At 52.0% G+C, this 9919-nt stretch overlaps 1 protein-coding gene across 1 annotated transcript in view; it reads right to left on the reverse strand.

Annotated features, from left to right (window-relative positions):
* SLC9A5 (solute carrier family 9, subfamily A (NHE5, cation proton antiporter 5), member 5) overlaps positions 1–9917 on the reverse strand; it is a gene marked incomplete at its 5' end in the record, with an annotated part of 24165 nt that extends 14248 nt beyond the window's left edge. The window contains 10 exons of the mRNA XM_011932134.1: positions 523–652; positions 1368–1438; positions 1535–1624; positions 1856–2058; positions 2280–2500; positions 3039–3216; positions 3505–3583; positions 3775–3938; positions 6112–6414; positions 9749–9917. Of these exons, the coding sequence (XP_011787524.1) occupies positions 523–652; positions 1368–1438; positions 1535–1624; positions 1856–2058; positions 2280–2500; positions 3039–3216; positions 3505–3583; positions 3775–3938; positions 6112–6414; positions 9749–9917 (1608 nt within the window). The remainder of the gene's footprint in view (positions 1–522; positions 653–1367; positions 1439–1534; positions 1625–1855; positions 2059–2279; positions 2501–3038; positions 3217–3504; positions 3584–3774; positions 3939–6111; positions 6415–9748) is intronic.
* Between the last annotated feature and the right edge of the window lie 2 nt (positions 9918–9919).

The following is a 9919-nucleotide window of genomic DNA, read 5'->3' on the forward strand; positions in this document are numbered from 1 at the left end:
ATTCTCCTGCCTCAGTCTCCCGAGTAGTCGGGATTACAGGCATGCAACACCACGCCTGGCTAGTTTTTGTATTTTTAGTAGAGACAGGATTTCACAATGTTGGCCAGGCTGGTCTCAAACTCCTGACCTCAAGTGATCTACCCACCTCAGGCTCCCACAGTGCTGGGATTACAGGCATGAGCCACCGTGCCCAGCCTCTTATGCCTGCTTTCTTACAGCTAAGGAAATAGGCTCAGAGAGTGTGACTTACCCGAGGTCACAAGCTTGGAAGTGATAATGGTTGAGCCACATCTGCTGACTCCAGAGTCCAGTTGTTTCCCACCTCTCTGGACTGCCTGCCAGACTCTGAATGTCAGCACCAGACCCAGCTGCTTCCTGCCGCTGCCACTTCACCAGACCATGGAGCCAGCTGGGAATTCCCAGCTCCCTGCTCAGGGCCAGCCTGCTTACCACCCCTTTCTGTCCTGCTCTGCTGCCCATCTGCCTACCCACCACTGGCCCACCTGGTAGCTGCTGGCCCACCTGGTCCACAAAGCTGATGGCATCCCGGATGTTGAGCCTGTAGTACACATCCCAGATCTGGTCCCGGATGCGGTAGGCTGACCGTCGCATCAGTAGCTGACTCAGGTATTTCTTGTCAAACTGCTCCCACCTACAGAGGATGCCAGGCCCGGCCCTGAGTCCCATTCCCAAGGCCTGGCCAGGTGGCCCTTCCTCAGATGGGGCAAGGACACTGTCAGCACTGGCCTGGCTTTTTAGATATGGGCCTCAGCCAGAGAGAATCTCAAGGCTAGTCCCTGCCCTCATGGAATTTACAGTGTCATGGGAAAGCCTGACAGTAATTGAAATTATTACAAATCACTGTAAAATTGCAACCATGACAAGAACTACAAAGGATAATTAGAGAATATGACGTGGGTATGTCCTAGCCAGGGAGGCCAGGGAAGGCCTCCCTGCACAATTGAAGCCTATGGTGAGTTGTGAAGGATGAATCGAAGCTGAGAAGTGAGAGGGAGGTGAAGGAGTGTTCTAGTAGAAAGAAGGTCCCAGTGGCCAGGCTGGGGGAGCATGGTGGGTCCTGAGGCTGTAAGGCAGGGTCCATGGAATTAGCAGGCAGACAGTCAAAGACAGAGCAGAGCACGACGAGGCTGGAGTCTGGCAGTTGCCAAACCATGCAGGGCCAAGCAGGCCACGCTGGGGAGCCTTGTCTTAACCTGAGAGCACTGGGATGCCACTGAGGGGCTTCAGGCAGAGGTCACCCAGCCTGAACCTGGCTCTGTCCCTTCTCAGAAGTGTGGCACATCCCCCATGCTTCCCTGGCTGGTGGGGCTGCTGCTGCTGAAGGAGCCTCGGGGCAGCTCCCTCACCTGTCCCTCCAGTAGTGGTAGCCATGGTGCCCCACAACGTCCTCCACTGCAGCCAGAATGTGGTCAAAAGTCTAGAAGGGGGGTGGGTAGGGGGACTGGATCAGGACTCTGCCCAAAATAGGAGAAGGTCGAGAGGCACAGGCGAGGGCTGGGGTTCTGGTACCCACGTGCTCATGCAGCTCCTGGTTCAGGGTGGGTTTGTGATGCTCACTCCTCTTCACCTTCAGCCATTTGACCAGTGGCTTGATGGTCAAGCCCTATGGACAGGCAGGAGGTGAGCCCTGCCCTATTCCTATTCATTTCCCTGCTGCCTTTCTCTCCCCATAATGAGGCTTCAGCTTCAGTACCCCCACCCCACTGCACTCAAGGTCTGGGAAGTCAGGGCCCTCCATCTCCCAGCGGGAAGAGGAGCCCCTGTCCCATAGGCTTCAAGACTCCCCCAGGGCCTGCCCGACCCTCTCCCTACCCAGCCTTGTGGGCACTCCCACCTGCACGATGACTGTGAAGAAGACCACTACAATAGTGGTGGCTACAAAGTAGTCCTTGGCAGGGACCTTGGTCCTATCCAGTAGGATGACGAGAGCAAAGGCCACAGCCCCCCGCAGGCCCCCATAGGACATCACCACTTGGTCAATCTTGTCCAGAGGGACTAGCCGGAACTGATTCAGCACCCAGGTCTGCAGGACTACGCCTACAGCGGGAGGGAGGCCAGTGGGAGCAAAGCGTTGGGAGTGGAGGACGCAGGAGTGGATGGCACCACGTATCTGGGCTGAAGTCTAACAGGGACTGGGACAAGTGAGCAACAAGAGGAGGCTTAGGAATTGACAAGGATGTGGACTCAGATGGGGAGATGAGCTGCGGGGAGGGGCGGGACAGGAAGGAGAGTGGGAAAGCAGAGGGTGCCAGCAATACCGAGGGCTCGGAAGAACAGGATGAAGATGAGGGTTCCAAGCACCAGCCCAGAATCCCAGGCCCACTTAGAAGAGTCCACAGCTGAGATGCCAAGCAGCATGAAGATGACGGTCTCAGCACAGCTGGCTAGAGTCTTCATTGTATATTTGACAGTTGTGCGTGACTTATGGGAGATGTTGGCCTCCACGTACTTCTTACAGCCCAGGCCACACATGGTCACCCTGGGAGAGGATGGAGAGATATGGCAAGTGGGGAAGGGTTCCAGGGTGCTCAGCCTCTGGGGTTTGAGCATACTGCAGGAGGGGGCATTGCCCATCACAGGATGTCAGACTCTCAAAGCTGAAGCCCAGGGAGGCCTGAAGACTGAGTGGTAGTGCTGGGCTAATTGTCCAGATCTCCAGGCTTCCCACTCAGTGTCTCCTGGAAGGGAAGGTGGGAGGAATGTGCTCTGACTAGCAGGCTCTCTGATGCACCTTCTGAAGTGCTGTGGCCTCCAGAGCTGGCGGCCCCAGGCCTTGAAGTCTATTTCCAGCCCAGCCTATACCCAGAGAGTTTGAGGGTGCTGAGGACAGTTCTGGAAGCCGCTCCTGAAATATTGCCTGAGGTTTACTGACTCCCCAGGAGAGTTTGAGGCTCCCACTACCACAAGGGCTCAGGGAAACCTATGGACTCCTGAAGTTCCTGCCTGTGTCCCTATGAGGGGCAACCATCTCCAGTGCCCCCTCCCAGCTATCTGCCTGCAAGGCCCCCAGAACTCACGCAAGAATGGCGGAGAGCGAGGCCATTTCAGCAGTGAGGTAGGCTGCGTAGGCGAGGAGGAAGACCAGCAGCGGCTCGATGATGCGGACCCGCTTGGTGAAGCGTGTGGTCAGGGCCAGGAGGAAGGCAAAGACTAAGCCCACAGCTGCCCCGCCCAGACTGACCACAAACAGGGAGGCTGGGGGAGGAGTGGGTTGTCAGCATGACCCCTGGCCTGGACCCTACCCGGGCTGACAAGACTGCTGCCTGGCAGGGAGTGAGAGATGATGCCCATCGCACTTTCAGGGGCTCAAAACCCAGAGCCAGTATCCCTGGCAAGCCCCTCCCAGACCCCATTTATCTATAGAGGAGTGGAGGAGATGAGGCAACCCGAATAGCCTCCTCTGTCCTGATGTGGGGTGGGAGGGCCTCAGCAACCCAGGGGAGGCAGACCTCCAATGCCAGCTGGGAGCAGGGAAATACTGACCGACTCCCTTCAGGTAGTCAGTGGCCTGCACGTTGGCAGAGCCCATCTCCACAAAGGAGTTGCAGACCTTGTACAGCACCTGAGCGAGAAGAGGAGAGTCAGTAGTGAGGTGGGAAGGCAGCAACTGGGACTGCTGGGAGACAGTAAAAGCAGACAGCATATTTCTGCCCCCAGCGGACCCACGGGAAGGGTCTGAGTCTGCACAGACCCCTAGCTGGTCAGAGCATGCAGCCTGGGGTCAGGGAATGGCAGTCAGCTGAGCACACTCACCACAGTGACTGCATCGTTGAGCAGAGACTCGCCAAAGACGATGATAAAGAGAGTCTCATTGACATGCACCTCCTCAAAGACAGCTAGCACGGCCACAGGGTCCACCGCCGAGATGAGGCTCCCAAACAGCAGAAAGTCCAGTAAGCCAGCCTGCACCCTAGGGGCTATTAAGGGACACATGTAGAACAGGCCAGTCATTGAAGACGACCCAGGCTCCTGCAGCACGCCCTGGGACAAGCCCAGGCTCCACCCCTGCTGATACAACAAGGAAGCCCAGAGAGGACTTGGGCTGGCAAAGACAGCATCAGCCTGCAGATCAAGAGACTACCTATGCCTAAGGCCTGGCTTTGCCACTTACCAACTGTATGATGCTGGTTCTGTCACCGTCATATGGCTTACCTTAGCCATGCCTCCTCATCTGCCTGCCTCACAAGATTGTTTCAAAACTCAACCCAGCCATTTAGAATAGGGAAAAAGGTCAGGCGCAGTGACTCATGCCTATAATCCCAGCATTTTGGGAGGCCGAGGCCGGCTGGATCACCTGAGGTCAGGAGTTCAAGACCAGCCTGGCCAACATGGTGAAACCCTGTCTCTACTAAAAATACAAAAAGTAGCCAGGTGCAGTAGTGCATGCCTGTAATCCCAGATACCTGGGAGGCTGAGGCAGGAGAATCACTTGGACCAGGGAGGCGGAGGCTGCAGTGAGCTGAGATTGTGCCACTGCACTCCAGCCCAGGTGACAGAGTGAGACTCAGTCTCAAAAAAACAATAAATAAAAAAATAGGGAAAAAACACTGTAGCAACAGTAATAATAACTACCAGCAAATGGAAATTGGCTGCTAACTATTTTTGTTAGGGAGAATAACAAAAGAGTGCTTTTTCCCATACCTGTGGTTCCCAGCCAAAGGGATGTGACACAATTCTCAGCAGGGGTGGAGGACTGAATATAGTAAGAAAAGCACCACAGATGGGACTTGAATATGTCATATAATTTCTATGAGCCCCAGTTTCTCCATGTCTAAATTGAGACTAATAAAATTTCCTTAGTTAGCCAACGCCTAACATATAGTAAGCACCCAAAAGATATTATTATCTATTACTGTTATTATGATCTGATATCCTCCCTTCCCTTCCTGCCCCAAATAGTTCACTACCTCAATAGGGAAACCAGGTTAGAGTCCCAGGTAGCAATGGTAAATGTTTTCTTGTAATACCTTGGAAAAAGTGTGAATCATCAACCTTGAGAGTTGAATGAATTTCTTGGGTTAGGAAATAAAGAAGGTAGCAAGAGAGGGCAACCTAAAGGCAAAGAGCCTCAGTAAAACAGACCTGATGCCAGGTGCGGTGGCTCACGCCTGTAATCCTAGTACTTTGAGAGGACGAGGCGGGCAGATCACCTGAGCTCACGAGTTCAAGACTAGCCTGGCCAACATGGCGAAACCCCATCTCTACTAAAAATACAAAAATTAGCCGGGCGTGGTGGCACATGCTTGTAATTCCAGCTACTCAGGAGGCTAAGGCAGGAGAATTGCTTGAACCCAGGAGGTGGAGGTTGCCATAAGCCAAGATCATGCCATTGCACTCCAGCCTGGACAAGAGTGAGACTCCATCTCAAAAAAACCAGCAACAACAACAACAACAACAACAACAAAACGGACCTCTTCTGCTAACCTTGGACCTGATAGCAAACAAATGTAAGGGGCTCTATTTCCTCATCCACTAAATGTGACAAACTACACAAAAGGCTTGCTACGAAGAGTCAGTGGGATAAGTAAGGAGAGAAAACCCAGTGTAGTGCCAGCATTTGATGGATTTATAATAGTTATTTATTTTTTTAAATACCTATTATATTTATTTATTTAAAAAATAAATGTTTTAAAATAATGAATTTCTTATAGACAACATATAGTTAAGAAGATAATAATAATAATAATAATAAAAACAGAAAACTCCCCTGACCTGGCCTGAGGAGAGCCAGGACAGAAGGCCCTTGCAGAAATGATGTGCAGCTGTGCCTCAGGGGAGCAGGGCTGGCAAGTGGCAATGTGGTAACAGAGGGCAGGAGGCAACAGAGTGGTAACGCAGGCTCCCCAGCCTTGGCAGCCCACACACAGCTGGTAGCCAGGCTCCTGCTCAGCTGTTATGCTGCAGAAGCCCAGACTGGCAGAGACCTAGATGAGGCCTGAACCCCATTGGGAGCCCTGCCTTGCACTCCAGAGGGAGGGACCTAGGATGGAGCTTTCAGGGCATGGCTCACACCAGCATGGACCTCCAGAGCTTGAGGAGAAGGGAGAGGGGTGATGGGTCTGGCGAAGCCCAGGTCTCAGGGTCACTCACCTACAAGTCCAGCCTGCTGCAAGCCCCAGAGGGCAGCGCCTGTTGTGAAGGCATTCCAGAGTGTGCCTACCACGGCATAGGTGAGGATGGCACCCAAGTTGTCAAAGAACAGTCTGCTAGGCATGAAATAGCCTGAGTCCAACACAATAGGAGGCAGCAGGAAGAGGAAGAAGGTGCCTGGCTCCAGCTGGTACTCAGCTTTCTTGGCCACAGCCAAAACAATGCCCCCTAGCACCAGGCCCAGCAAAATCAGCAGGCAGCTCTCAGGGACCAGAGATGTTACTTTCCGAGACAGGTGAAATACTGCAATGCAAAAAGAGTGCAGGATAGATCAGTTTATGGAATATCCTCCCACAAACAGGCCTATGACCTCCCAGATTTGGTTTTTTGTTTTTTGTTTTTTTTTTTGAGACGAAATCTCACTCTGTTGCCCAAGCTGGAGTGCAGTAGTGCGATCTCAGCTCACTGCAACCTTCACCTCCTGGGTTCAAGTGATTCTCTTGCCTCAGCCTCCCAAGTAGCTGGGACTACAGGCACGCGCCACCATGCCCAGATAATTTTTTTGTATTCTTAATAGAGACGGGGTTTCACTATGTTGGCCAGGCTGGTCTTGAACTCCTGACCTCATGATCTGCCCACCTCGGCCTCCCAAAGTGCTGGGATTACAGGCGTGAGCCACTGCGCCTGGCCAACCTTCTAAGACTGGGACCAAGGGAGGAGAAATATGTAAGATTTCTAGAATTTCCAATCTCCGGGGCTACAAACCCTCTCCTGCAGTCAAAGTCATCTGTTTTTTAGTGCTACTGTCACACCATGGTAACCTAGGCCTCTACTGCTTTTTCCCCTTCTAGAAATGTCCCTTCCTTTATACTTTCATCTTCAGGGGACCTCACCTTTCTCTGACATCCCTTATCCATAGCCATTATTTGAACCTCAGCAAATGCTACCCGGTATCTTTTTATATATAAGATAGTTGTAAAAATCAGGGCCTTTGGAGACAAGTTGCTTGGATTCAAAGCCTAGTTCTGTGATCTTAGGGCAAATAACTTCACGTCTCTGACTCAGTTTTCTCATCAGCGAAATGGGAGTAAAAACAATAATGATCTCGTGAGATTATTGTGACCATTAAAAAAGACAGTCTGCAGTGGGGCGCAGTGGCTCACACCTGTAATCCCAGCACTTTGGGAGGCCAAGGTGGGCAGATCACTTGAGGTCAGGAGTTCTGGATCAGCCTGGCCAGCATGGCTAAACCCTGTCTCTACTAAAAATATAAAAATTAGCGGGGCGTGATGGCGGGTGCCTGTAGTCCCAGCTACTTGGGAGGCTGAGGCAGGAGAATCACTTGAACCTAGGAGGCAGAGGTTGCCATGAGCTGAGATCATGCCACTGCACTCCAGCCTGGGTGACAGAGTAAGACTCTGTCAAAAAAAAAAAAAAAAAAAAAAAGACAATCTACTCAAATGCACTTAGCACACTACTTTACAGTAAGCACTCAATAAATGTTACCCATTATAATGTCCTCACTCCTTAACTGGACCAGAATGTATATTATACCTCCTAGGAGCCGTGTAGACTTCCTAGCCCAATGTGCCTTCCATTATATGGGCTCACTCAGGACTGCGTAGTTTTTTAAACTTTGGCTTTAGCAGTCAGAAGATCTCCAGGTCTTCTTCCAGCCTTAGCACATTCTGTGTGATCTCAGGCAAATTATTTAACTTACTTCAACTTCATTTTCTTCTTTTGTAACGTAGGAAAAATACCCAGCATCAAGGGTGAGGATAAAATGATATAAAGTATGCAAATGTGCCTAGCATAATGTCAGACACATAGTATGTTAGACACACACCAAATGTTAATTAAATAGAACAGTTCTGTCTGTAGGAGGAGAGAAGAAAAGGGTTTCTAACACTATTGCCACTCCTACTTTTGTCCTCTAAAATAAACTCTTTGGCTCTCCTTTAAGTCCTCAGACCACAAGTGAACACATCTCTCTCTACATGATCCCTGGGGTGTTGGGGAAGTAGACCTCTAAATTAGCCTGTGTGAGATCCTATGCCAAGACAGTGCCCTTTGGAAGCTGTACCCAAAGGGCCTAGAACAGTGCCTGGCACATAGTGAGTTCTATGTAAATATTTGTTTAATAAAAGGGAAAAAGTCTAGCAATGAAGCTGGGGGAAGGTGTTCCTGAATGTTCTGCCTTTTCTCTCATTCTAGGATTTTCTTTGGCTTGTGAAAAGGAGGCTCTCTTCTCCCACTTCCATAGGAGATGTCATCCAAACTAGGAAAAGAACCATGATTTATGGGGAAAACTACAGTTGTTGCTATAAGCCCTAAGACAGCAACTCTTCTGCAACTCACAGACTTCTCAGCAAACCCAACTGCTGGCTCCAAATCTGAGGCTCCTTCCACTCTTACTGTCATTGCTGCTGGGCCTCTAAGGTAAATGTGGTCATAGATCTCTCTGTCCTTGTTACTACTTTGGTCTTCCACTTCTCTCCTTCAGGGACCCCATTTCATCTTCATCTGTTTATGCATTAACCCCAGCCCTGTGATCTAAGCCCCATAGAACCATGCTCCCCGAAGGCATATTGAGTTCCACTTTCCATTATTAATCTTAGGCTGCCACAGCAGAGTGGAAAGTTCTGTTCCTGCCCAGCCCCCTTACCCCCGAGCAGTGTCCCTGTGGAGAAGGGGGGCAAATTCTAGGCTCTGGGTGATTCCTCCATGAAGGCTGTATTGGTGAGACTGGAGTACAGGCTGTGCCGGCATCCATGGGGAGAGAGTAGCAACGCTCAGCTATAATTAGTCACCCCCACAGCAGAGCCTGCACAACAGAGAGAAGGAGGAGGGTCTCTGGTGGGAGGAGGGACCACTGGCTGCTCAGAAGGGAGGAGGAAGGAGCAGATGCAAGCAAAAGCAGCTCTATTCAGGGAAAAAGAAGTCTGAAGCACAGCCTTCAATGCTGTCAGGACTGAAGAGGTCGGATGTATGAAAGCATCTAGGGTAGGCAGCACATAGGAAGGCCCCGATACATGGAAGTTTCTTGTACCCTGAAGTGGGAAGAATGTGGACCTGAACCGGGCTGGGGGTCCCCACACACAGGCACAAGAAGGCAGCAGCTTTAAGTGGACAGCAGGGCAGAGCTGGAGGAAAAGTGGCAGTGTAGTTTCCTAAGGGAATGGACACTCGGACGTGGTCTCTAGGGGAGGCTGCTTTTTCAGAACCAGGATGCCTGTGTTCGTGGGAGAACACCCTCCCCTCAATGTCCCCACACGTCCTCACCGGTGACAGAGGTTTCTGAGAGGCTGGGGATTGGTGGGGAGACAGACTGAAGAGGGCCTACTGCAAGGGGAAGAGGGGAGTGGAGAGGGCAAAGGAGCCTACAGATGGAGTTGGGGAGAGCGAGGGACAGCCCTTCAGAAAGGCAAATCCTCAGAGCTCCCAGGGGAGAAGACAGGGACCAGGGACCCACAGGAGGCGACGCAGGAACTGGGCGAGAGCTCGGATTTGTGGAATCCAAACCTAAGTCCCAGCACCGTGCAAGAAGCCAGCCCCATTCTGAGGACCGAGGAGGTGGGGGTGTTGGGGGCGGGTCCGCAGCTGACCGTCGACCTGGCGCACGCACACACGCACTCACCAATTTTGGCCAGGCTGGCCACCAGGATCCACAGGGCCACCAGGTAGGGCGCCTCGACCTCGTGCCACTGCCAGCGGAAGAGCTCCAAGCCTGGGGGAGGCTCGCCTGGGGACTCTGGCTTCTGGGTGGGCTCTTCGGCCGCCCCCGCCAGGGGCAGCGCGAGCAGGGACA

This window comes from Colobus angolensis, unplaced genomic scaffold (assembly GCF_000951035.1).
Source record: "Colobus angolensis palliatus isolate OR3802 unplaced genomic scaffold, Cang.pa_1.0 Scaffold93, whole genome shotgun sequence".
Lineage (NCBI taxonomy): Eukaryota > Metazoa > Chordata > Mammalia > Primates > Cercopithecidae > Colobus > Colobus angolensis.